This window comes from Myxine glutinosa, chromosome 13 (genome assembly GCF_964187855.1).
Source record: "Myxine glutinosa chromosome 13, kmMyxGlut1.1, whole genome shotgun sequence".
NCBI lineage: Eukaryota > Metazoa > Chordata > Myxini > Myxiniformes > Myxinidae > Myxine > Myxine glutinosa.
In genome coordinates, this window is record NC_136273.1 from 22,629,350 (window position 1) to 22,641,575 (window position 12,226).

Consider the following 12,226-nt stretch of genomic DNA (forward strand, 5'->3'; position numbering starts at 1 on the left):
GGTGTAGCCAAGAACGATATTTATGCGAACAACATTGTTTGAGACTAACACAGCAAATGAAGGCACGGGACAAGTTCCACTTACCAGAGACCAAGAGTGTGGTTCTCCCACTGTTCTGTCCTCATTACAATCATCACTGCTCTCGCTCATGTAACAAAAGCAGAGAAACTTGTGTAGAACTGATGCGGTTGTGAAGTTCCGATTTACCCGCGGCCTCGACTCTTCGGCGTGTTGTGTACAGATGCAGAGCGCGTGGCTTCCTAATTATAACTGCGACCAAAGCTGCTAGAGGGTCACTTGCTTGGAACCGGAGAGCAACACTTAAGGTCAATGCCAAGATACAAGGCTACCTTCCAGATTTATGGTACTACCTGCAGTTAGTTCGGTGTACCCAACTCGCCAAGTAAGTTACAAAACACAATGCATTTGACCGTCAACCTTGAGTAAAGCTTCCTCGTTTACAACTAATCGATCACACGACAAAGATTAAACTCAGATTTACAAGGAGGTAGTTCACTTTGGAATGTCAAGGCACTTTTTGCCTGGTGATATTCGAGGTGGAAGGATTTACGAACAACCAATATTCAAGGCAAATTGCGGACTATGAGAAGGTACCCTTTCGAAGGAGTGAGCGAGCAATCGGTGTTACCTGCATCACATAAATACCTGAAGAACATTTACTCCAATGGCAGGATTCCTTGATTCGAATAAACCACAACCATTCGAAAACCAACCTCAAGAGCTTTTGAGCAGCGTAAAGCAATTTCAGAGACAGACCAAATTGGTTTTGGGAAGGGGGTGTAAAGTGTTGGGGAGGGGAGCAGCAGTGACTTGGAAAAATCGCCTAGACCTAGATTCCTAGAGGTAGGTGCTGTGTACTCGCCTCTGACCTGAGCGGCTTCTGCACTACAAACAAATTGACCAGGTAGTTTGCAGGTCACGTGTCAACAGCCTTCTCCAGGTACAAAATAAAACGAACAGTTCTGGGGAAAGGTTATAAAAGAAAACAATGACTTGAAGAACGAGACGTCACAAAAGCAGAATTACAAAGCATGTTTGATGTATCGGCATAAGTCTACCTCTTTTCAAGGTAGACGTGCGGAGTCTACCTCCACACGTGAAAAAGCTGAATGCCTCAACTCTGTGTTTGCCTCTAAATCTTGCGTCCCAAACCCATCACTCTCTGTACCCACCGTACCCAGTCGTACCCAGCTGCTCCTGGACTCTGTGTCCTTTCCTCCTGACAAGGTGGAAAAGTTTCTGTCAACCCTCGACTCTGATTCTGCAACTGGACCTGACAGCATCAGCCCACGGGTCCTAAAATCCTGTTCTGCCGCTCTTTCACTCCCCCTCTCTGTTCTCTTCAACCTCTCTTTTGCTCAAGGTCATCTGCCATCAGCTTGGATATCAGCCAACATCACCGCTTTACACAAAAGAGGGGCAAAAACAGATCCTTGCAACTACAGACCAATCAGCCTTCTCCCAATTATCAGCAAAGTCATGGAATCCATCATTGCTTCGGATATGAAATCTTTCCTCTTCTCCAATGGCTTGATCTCGGATCATCAATTCGGTTTCAGACCAGGTCACACGACTCTGGACATGCTGCTTCTGCTGTCTCAACAATGGATGGAGGTCATCAATGCCAAACAGGAAATTAGAGCTGTCTCCCTTGACATATCACATGCCTTCGATACGGTCTGGCACCCCGCTCTGCTCACCAAACTCTCCTCCTATGGTATACATGGAAATCTCCACGCATGGCTGGCGGACTTCCTCTCTAGTCGTAGTCAAGGTGTGGCCCTGAATGGGTTTCTCTCATGTTCCCCTTCCTGTTTAGGCTGGAGTTCCCCAAGGCAGTGTTCTGGGCCCTGTGCTTTTTCTGGTCTTCATCAATGATCTCTCTTACTCTCTTGAAAATCCTCTCTATCTCTTTGCTGATGACTCCACTCTCTGCCACTCCATTCCTCATCCCTCAGCCTCCTCAGTCTCTGCGACCTGGACAAAATCACAGACTGGTCAAACAAGTGGAACATGTCTTTCTATCCTGACAAATCTCACACTCTCACTATGTCTCTCCGAAAAGACCGACTGCACAACGCTCCCATCCACTTTCTGAATAATCCTCTCCAAGAAGTTCTGTCACTCAAGCTTTTGGGTCTCACTATCTGCCATGATCTTTCCTGGGAAAACCACATTTCAAATCTGGCCTTCAAAGCCAGTCGCCAACTGGGCATCCTCGGTCGTGCGAAATCCTTCCTTGGCACACCTGAGCTCCTCACCACACACAAGGCTTTCATCTGCAGCTCAATGGAATACTGTTCTCCCCTCTGGGCCGGTGCTCCTGCCTCTCACCTAGCTCGGCTTCACACAGTTGAAACCAAAGCTTTCAGAATCGTTGGAATCTCCCACGATGAAGCTAACTCCTAGGGCCTTTCACTTACTCACTGCAGGCAGGTGGGTGGTCTTTCTGTCTTCTACCGAATCCTCTACGGCCTTGCTCCCCCAGCTCTCTCTGGGCTCTGTCCCCCAAATATTCCTACAGGTCGCACAAGATCTGCCTGCAACCCTCTTATGGTTAAACTGCCAAAATCAAGACTCTCTGCTCACCTTCACTCCTCTTTTCTCCCGCCTCTGGAACAAACTCCCTCACTCTCTTCAATCCCACTCCTCCCTCCAGGTCTTTAAAACAGCTGTTCACCACCATCTCTTATCTCCCCCCATCCAAAACCTTGATCTTTTCTACCCCCGCTAATTTCACCCCAGATCCACTTTTTTGAAATACCAACTTCTTTCCTGGAAGTCCTTGCAGTGTCCTTGTGTTTTATACTTCTCCCACCCCTCCCCCCCCCCCCTCCATCCCACTTCCCATGCCTCCTCCCCCCAAGCCCTCTCCCTCCCACAGATCTCCCGATGTCCCTGCTCTCAAATGTTGTGTTTGTGTGCTTCCCCTTCTCTCCTCATCTTGTCGACCGCTCCCCTTATTTCTGTACTTTGTGTGTCTGTTTGATTTTTTTTGTGCGATTAATGTTAGCTCTTTCACGAGCCTCGATTCTGTATACAAAAAAAAAAAGAAAGTGTCCCATTATCATTGAGCTTGCCAAACCAGTTATCCCTCATCAACCGTTTCCATTGAGACGAGTGCTAGCTTGAGTGCTTAAGCCACTTGGCGAGCGCTCTTCAAGCTGCTTGGTAACGGAACACACTGACTGAGCTATTATATCCATAATAACTGGAGCGAACCCCGCTGTGGTCATAATATGTACATTGCGAGTGGCGTCTTTGCCTCCATCTTAGATCACCATAGCCCAGGTAGGCCGTTTACCTCACTGGTTTCCGTTAAAAACAAGGTGTTCATGTTCAGTGTTCTGCTGTGATTTCGGCTGCAATCACACCGGAATTCCCAACAGTTGAAAGTGACAAAAATCATCAGTTTTCACAAGTAAGGAAACTTTATTTTATATTAAATTAGATTTTGAAATGTTTAATGATATTATTATTGTTATTATTATTATTATTATTATTATTATAATCTCACCTGGAACAAAGTTCAAGGGAGCTTCTGCGATGGCGCGTCATCAGTCCGTCAGCCAGTCAGCCAGCCAGTCATCCCATCAGCCAGTCAGTCCGCCAGCCAGCCAGCCAGTCCGTCAGCCAGCCAGTCCGTCAGCCAGCCAGCCAGTCCGTCAGCCAGCCAGCCAGTCCGTCAGCCAGCCAGCCAGTCCGTCAGCCAGCCAGTCCGTCAGCCAGCCAGCCAGTCCGTCAGCCAGCCAGCCAGTCCGTCAGCCAGTCCGCCAGCCAGCCAGTCCATCAGCCAGCCAGTCCGTCAGCCAGCCAGTCCGTCAGCCAGCCAGTCCGTCAGCCAGCCAGCCAGTCCGTCCGTCAGCCAGCCAGTCCGTCCGTCAGCCAGCCAGTCCGTCAGCCAGCCAGTCCGTCAGCCAGCCAGTCCGTCAGCCAGCCAGCCAGTCCGTCAGCCAGCCAGCCAGTCCGTCAGCCAGCCAGTCCGCCAGCCAGCCAGTCCGCCAGCCAGCCAGCCAGCCAGTCCGCCAGCCAGCCAGCCATCCCGTCAGCCAGCCATCCCGTCAGCCAGCCAGTCCGTCAGCCAGCCAGTCCGTCAGCCAGCCAGTCCGTCAGCCAGCCAGTCCGTCAGCCAGCCAGTCCGTCAGCCAGCCAGTCCGTCCATCCGTCCGTCAGCCAGCCAGCCAGCCAGCCAGTCCATCAGCCAGTCCGTCATCCTGTCCGTCATCCTGTCCGTCATCCTGTCCGTCATCCTGTCCGTCATCCAACAAAAAATACCGTTTTTGACAAAGTACTTACTATTGTGCCGAAATTTCAGCTTCCTAGCTCAAAGGATGACTGAGATATCACCCGGACAAACAAACAAACAAACAAGAAAGAAAACAAGTACAGACAAGCACAGATACATTCAAAGTACACCGCCCCCATGCCAAATAATTAAATATCCTACAGCGCGACATTGCCGGGGCGCCTCAGGCGCCCGGCAATACCGCAGTGCAGCTCATAGAGATTGCATTGGGAGGGAGATTGATAAATTGCATAATTAAAATCAAGAAAAGATTATCACAAAATATTTTCTGAATCGATTGGCTAATAGCATAACTAAACCACTAGTGCTTCATCTGAAGATGTACCTTTTAGAAATTTAATTCAATGTCATTAATAAAAAATTAAATAATTAATTGATTAATCAATAAATAATTGATCGATTAAATGATTAATCCATAAATCAAAAATATCCTTGATAGCCACATCACTTGTTCACTGTCATGTCCAAATATTAGCTTCCAAGCTCAAAAGGTGCCTGAGATATTGGCCAAATGAGAAAGAAAATAAATAAATGATTAATAATGAAAATAAATACATAATAATCATTTAAAAATTAAATTATTAATCAATTCGGTCATAGAATACATAAACCACCACCATTTCATCAGAAGGTGTAACTTAAAAAAAAATTTTTTAGCCATTAATCGAATAATTAAATAATTAATCGATTAATTGAATAATTGATTATTTAATTAATTAATAAATCAAAAATAGCCTTTGCAGCCAAATCACCTGGTCATTGGCATGTCGAAATATCAGCTTCCGAACTCAAAAGGTGCCTGAGGTAATGGTCAGAAGAGAAAGGAAATTTGATTAACTAAATAAGTACTTAATTAATCGCAAATAAATAAATAACTCGTCAATTAATTGATTAATCAAAAAACAAAAAATATCGTGTTTGACAAAGGACTTGCTCACTATTGTGCCGAAATTTCAGCTTCCTAGCTCAAAGGATGGCTGAGATATCGCCCGGACAAACAAACAAACAAACAAGAAAACAACCAGCGTGAAAACTGAGTACTCCCTTTCAGCGTGCGTCATTGCCGAGCCCCCTTCGGGACCCGGCAATGACTTTATGCAGTGCCTGGAGATGGCATAGGAAAGGTGTGGTGTACAATAAGGGGAGTGCAGTGTTGGACTTCCTTTTAAACAATGATGCATAGATAATGGAGAAAATAGCTTTCAGAATTATTGGAATCTCCCGCGATGAAGCTATCTCTGAGGGCCTTTCACTCACTCACCGCAGGCAGGTAGGTGGTCTTTCTGTCTTCTACTGACTCCTCTCCGGCCTTGCACCCCCAGCTCTCTCTGTGCTCTGTCCCCCAAATATTCCTACAGGTCGCACAAGATCTGCCAGCAACCCTCTGATGGTTAAACTGCCGAAATCTCGGCTCTCTGCTCACCTTCACTCTTTCATTCCTCTTTTCTCCCGCCTCTGGAACAAACTCCCTCACTCCCTTCAATCCCACTCCTCCCTCCAGGTCTTTAAAACAGCTGTTCACCACCATCTCTTATCTTCCCCCATCCAAAACCTTGATCTTTTCTACCCCCGCTAATTCACCCCAGATCCACCTTGTTTGAAATTCCAACTTCTTTCCTGGAAGTCCTGGCAGTGTCCATATGTTTTATACCTCTCCCACCGCCCCCTTCCCACGCCCCCCCCCCCCCCCCCCAAAGCCCTCGCCCTCTCTCAGATCTCTCGATGTCTCCATGTCTCTCGGTCCCTGCTCTCAAATGTTGTGTTTGTGTCCTTCCCCCTCTCTCCCCATCTTGTCTACCGCTCCCTATGATATATGTTTTATGTGTCGGTTTGTCTTTCTGTGTGATTAATGTTCGCTCTTTCACGAGCCTCGATACAGTATACAAAAAAAAAAAAAAAAAAAAAAAAAAAAAAATGGAGGTAGGAGAGAATTTGGGGACGAGTGAGAAGAACAGTGTGTGCAAGGATTCACCGAGGGAAACTTTGAGGCCACCACGGAGGGAAACTTTGAGGCCACCACGGAGGGAAACTTTGAGGCCACCACGGAGGGAAACTTTGAGGCCACCACGGAGGGAAACTTTGAGGCCACCACGGAGGGAAACTTTGAGGCCACCACGGAGGGAAACTTTGAGGGCACCACCGAGGGAAACTTTGAGGGCACCACCGCGGGAAACTTTGAGGGCACCACCGAGGGAAACTTTGAGGGCACCACGGAGGGAAACTTTGAGGGCACCACGGAGGGAAACTTTGAGGGCACCACCGAGGGAAACTTTGAGGGCACCACCGAGGGAAACTTTGAGGGCACCACCGAGGGAAACTTTGAGGGCACCACCGAGGGAAACTTTGAGGGCACCACCGAGGGAAACTTTGAGGGCACCACCGAGGGAAACTTTGAGGGCACCACCGAGGGAAACTTTGAGGGCACCACCGAGGGAAACTTTGAGGGCACCACCGAGGGAAACTTTGAGGGCACCACCGAGGGAAACTTTGAGGGCACCACCGAAGGAAACTTTGAGGGCACCACCGAGGGAAACTTTGAGGGCACCACCGAGGGAAACTTTGAGGGCACCACCGAGGGAAACTTTGAGGGCACCACCGAGGGAAACTTTGAGGGCACCACCGAGGGAAACTTTGAGGGCACCACCGAGGGAAACTTTGAGGGCACCACCGAGGGAAACTTTGAGGGCACCACCGAGGGAAACTTTGAGGGCACCACCGAGGGAAACTTTGAGGGCACCACCGAGGGAAACTTTGAGGGCACCACCGAGGGAAACTTTGAGGGCACCACCGAGGGAAACTTTGAGGGCACCACCGAGGGAAACTTTGAGGGCACCACCGAGGGAAACTTTGAGGGCACCACCGAGGGAAACTTTGAGGGCACCACCGAGGGAAACTTTGAGGGCACCACCGAGGGAAACTTTGAGGGCACCACCGAGGGAAACTTTGAGGGCACCACCGAGGGAAACTTTGAGGGCACCACCGAGGGAAACTTTGAGGGCACCACCGAGGGAAACTTTGAGGGCACCACCGAGGGAAACTTTGAGGGCACCACCGAGGGAAACTTTGAGGGCACCACCGAGGGAAACTTTGAGGGCACCACCGAGGGAAACTTTGAGGGCACCACCGAGGGAAACTTTGAGGGCACCACCGAGGGAAACTTTGAGGGCACCACCGAGGGAAACTTTGAGGGCACCACCAAGGGAACCACCGAGGACACCACCGAGGGCACCACCAAGGACACCACCGAGGGCACCACCAAGGGAAACGTTGAGGACACCACTGAGGAAACCACCGAGGTCACCACAGAGGGCACCACCGAGGGAACCTTTGAGGGAACCTTTGAGGGCACCACCGAGGGAACCTTTGAGGGCACCACCGAGAAAACCTTTGAGAGCACCACCGAGGGAACCTTTGAGAGCACCACCGAGGGAACCTTTGAGAGCACCACCGAGGGAACCTTTGAGAGCACCACCGAGGGAACCTTTGAGAGCACCACCGAGGAAACCTTTGAGAGCACCACCGAGGGAACCTTTGAGGGAACCACCGAGGGCACCACCAAGGGAACCTTTGAGGACACCACCGAGGGAACCTTTGAGGACACCACCGAGGGAACCTTTGAGGACACCACCGAGGGAACCTTTGAGGACACCACCGAGGGAACCTTTGAGAGCACCACCGAGGGAACCTTTGAGAGCACCACTGAGGGAACCTTTGAGGGAACCACCGAGGGCACCACCGAGGGCACCACCGAGGGAACCTTTGAGGACACCACCGAGGGAACCTTTGAGGACACCACCGAGGGAACCTTTGAGGACACCACCGAGGGAACCTTTGAGGACACCACCGAGGGCACCACCGAGGGAACCACCGAGGGAACCACCGAGGGAAACCAACAGCACAAATAGTAGCTAGATTTAACTCTAATCAGCTCCAGGTACCAAGAAACTGGTGGTAGAGCGGTACGTGGAAATTTGCAGGAATGGTGGGTAGTTTGGTATGGATGGGTAATCGTATCCCTGCGTATTGACTGCGATGTCTGTAAGAGAATCTCATCAAAAGTTGAATTTCCTATCGGTATTTGTTCATTGCTCACTCTATAAACATTCACCCGTACCACACCAAAATAAACAAATAACATAAACACCCTCGTGATGCCCCTAGCCTATGACCACCTCCACCTCCTCACCGCAGTGCAATCAACGACAACTTTCAATTCGATAAAGCGGTTATTTATTAATGTGGTGTTCCTTCCTGAGGTAAAGTTCCTTGTAACGAGTCCACGTATAGGACGTCTGGGTTCTGGACAGTGCCAGTTCGAGTTCATCGGTCCCGTTACAGTTACCTCAAGCTCAACACAAGTCCGTCGGCCGAGCAGAAGTGCTCACCAGATTAGGACGACGTGGATTCACCTCCTCTGTGGTTCTTCGTCCTCCACTGTTGTTCCTCCCCCCAGAGTAGTGTTTGTTCTTCGGCAAAGTAGTGTTTACGCAACAGAAAGGAACGTCGGAAAATGTGAATGGGAAATATGAGCAACTCATGGGGAAGAAGAGGAAAAAACCACAACAACAACACCAACAACAACAACAACACCGCCCAGAACTCGCAAAAATAGTTAAACGTCAAACGTTTCGTCTCCTAGATTTTTAACGAAGCGATGGAAAATATACAGCAAAGATTCTTAAGCGCCAGTAATTAACTAAATCAAGCGTTACGTCATCATTTCACTCCCGAGAGCCGCTGCCCCTATCAACCAAGCAAACACCCGTAGACATACACCGCCTGAAGGTTGTTTGTTGAACCTTTGGACCACGACTCAGATCTACGAGAATCTATATAATCTTCGAAAATATTCTAATCAATTTAACCCTCATAATTACGGCATTGTGTTTTAGTAAATCGATTTTATGTCCGAGTATCGACCTAGTAATACGGCTCTTTGTGAAAGATACTAGATATTTGACGCTTTTCTTCAGAAATTACAGTTTTCGGACCGTTATCTTCTTCTATATATACAAAAGAAAGTTTTTGTTTGTTTGTTTTTTGTTTGTCTGCACGCGCTAATCTCCTGAACGGTGAAAGATAGGAAAAAACCTCTGAAACAAAAAATGTCGGGTTATAGGCTCGGTGGTGGGGCCGGTCGAGGCCGCCTCAGCCAGGCTGGGCCCATGGCACTGAATTAAAAGCTGAGCTGAATTATAGCAGTCAATCGTCTACGGCCGCGAGTAAAAGCTGAATTATAGTAGTAAATTCATTCAAAAAGAACTAAAAATGTTGGGACGGGCCCCGGGAAGGTTACAGGCTAGGTAGTGAGGCCGGTCGAGGCCGGCCAAGGACGCTTCGGCCGAGCTGGGCCCATTTCACAATTAAAAGCTGAACTGAATTATGGTAGTCAATCTTCTACGGCCACGAGTAAAAGCTGAATTATAGTAGCAAATTCATTCAAAAAGAACTAAAAATGTCGGGACGGGCCCCGGGAAGGTTATAGGCGAGGTAGCGAGGCCGGGAAAGGCCGCTTTGGCTGAGCTGGGCCCATTTTACAATTGAAAGCTGAGCTGAATTATCGTAGTCAATCTTCTACGGCCGCGAGTAAAAGCTGAATTATAGTAGTAAATTCATTCAAAAAGAACCCTGGCAACGCCGGGTGCTTTCGACGAGTTTATATATACAAAATAAAGTTTTAGTTTGTTTGTTTGTTTGTATGTTTGTCTGCACGCGCTAATCTCCTGAACGGTGAAAGATAGGAGGAAACCTCTAAAACAAAAAATGTCGGGACGGACCCGGGAAGGTTATAGACTAGGTGGCGAGGCCGGTCGAGGCCGCCTCGGCCGGGCTGGGCCCATTTCGCAATTGAAAGCTGAGCTGAATTATGGTAGTCAATCTTCTACGGCCACGAGTAAAAGCTGAATTATAGTCGTAAATTCATTCAAAAATAACTAAGAATGTCGAGAATGTCAAAGTGCACGAGTCTACCATTAGAAAGAGGCTGCACAAATTTGATCTACAAGGGAGGTGTGCCAGGAGGAAACCTTTGCTGTCCAGAAAGAACATCAGGGCAAGACTAAAGTTTGCCAATGAACACCTACGCAAAGACCAGCACTTCTGAAACAATGTGCTCTGGACAGATGAGTCAAAGGTAGAACTATTTGGCCACAGTACCAGAATACATGTTTTGCGAAAACCAAAGACAGCATTTGACCTTAGGGGGCGGGGGGGGGGGGGGTACCGTTGCTAGTCCCTTGAACACGATCATTGGATTCCCCAATATTCGCTGTGTTCACGGTTTGAATTACGCTGAGGTAATGTGAAGGCGTTTCGTGGATATGAATAATGCTTACGATATAGTGTCAGTGTACCCAGAGGTAAAATGTCAAGTGCACCCCGAAGTGATGTGAACCGAGTCGGCAAGCACGATATGTTCCTGGGTGTCATGAGTTATCCACCGATTGCGTTTCATGTCACAACTAGAACGGGCACTCGGTAGAGCGCATACCTTCGCCGCAGCTACTTTTGTTGCCAAAATAAAAGACTACAAGATCTGTGTAGCAAAGCCACACCTACGTTGTCATGCGGGAAGATTTGTTTCAAATTAAACCATTCTATCCCGCCAAAAGTTTGATATTGTAATCACATCCATGTGGTGGTACTTGATAACATTTGGACTCTATGTGCTGCGAAGTGCTGCTAGTGATGACGTCCTGGATGGACATCTTCTTCTTCAGTCGCGCATAACTTTGAGTGAAATACGATCGAGTTAAAAATAGTCAGAATTTGAGCAAATCTGTTTCCCAAAATCTAATCAAATGTGTCCCGTATAATAGCCAATCATCCCACCAAATTTCATGCAATTCGGTTGAATACTTTTTGAGTTATGCGATTAACATACACACACACAGACATACAAATAAATACACAGCGATCAAAACATAACCTTCCGCTTTTGCGAAGGTAACCAGAAAGGTCAAAAGAAAAAGGAGCATATCCAGAGGTGTGGGAAACTAACGTTAGGCGGGAGACCAAACCTGGAATTGGAAGATTTGCATTATGCATATTTTACTGCAGGGATTCCAGCGCCATTACATGTTAATGTGATAATGTGATTACTGTTAGTGACGTAGGCATATGCATCATCTCTATTTGCGCATGCGCGGCCCGGCGTCTTGTTCATCCTGGTGTACTGTTGCCTCATGCCTCGTCACCGGACAAAGTGTTGTGATTAACTGCTGATGTTACTAGTACCCGACTGCAAAGCCGCAATGAGCCGGCGAAGCCAAAGCCTCTTGCCACTATTTTACCCATCACTATGGCATCAGTAGGTTAGGTAGTTGGTAGTAGGTAGGTGTAGTAGGTACCGTACCAAGTTCAAAATGACACCATTTGCATTCTGGATGAGATTAAAATTTATAAAATTTCCTTCTTGACTAATTAGGTGAATTCCGTCTCAACTTTGGATATTTCCGGCCGTGAAAAACTATTCCCTACGGCCGCGAGATTTCTAAAAAATAATTCTTCTTCAATTTTAGAATATTTGACGCCGTTTTCAGCGTCCGAAACGCGTAATAAGCTTTTTTGAAATATTTTTTCAAATGCTCGAATCTCATTGGTTCTGGTGTTTGGTGACGATTTTCGTTGAAGATGACCAGGGCCCTTGTGGGCCCGGGGAACGAGGTTGGTCTTAAAGTATTTTAATTGTCCCCCATCGCACCGTGGAGAAAAAGGGGGACTATGGTTTTCCCCTCCGTCCGTCCGTCCGTCCGTCCGTCCGTGCGTGCATGTGGGCGTGTGGGCATGCGTAAGCGAAGGACCGCATTCGAATTTGGTGTGTGGGTGCAACCCACGTCAAAATCCAAGATGGCCACCGCCATGTATGTCTGATGCCATGTATGTCTGAAAATTGTGAGC

The 12,226-nt window shown here is 48.0% G+C and overlaps 1 protein-coding gene across 2 annotated transcripts in view; it reads right to left on the reverse strand.

The window, feature by feature from the left end:
- LOC137438701 (phosphatidate phosphatase LPIN2) overlaps positions 1 to 8,917 on the reverse strand; it is a 112,298-nt gene extending 103,381 nt beyond the window's left edge. The window contains exon 1 of one of the 2 annotated variants that reach the window (XM_068133963.2): positions 8,713 to 8,917. In XM_068133963.2, coding sequence (XP_067990064.2) covers positions 8,713 to 8,865 — 153 coding nt within the window. In that variant the 5' untranslated portion in view covers positions 8,866 to 8,917. Of the gene's footprint in view, positions 1 to 84; positions 234 to 8,712 lie in introns of those variants that run through there. The other variant, XM_078767177.1, reaches the window with a different exon arrangement.
- Positions 8,918 to 12,226: the final 3,309 nt, after the last annotated feature.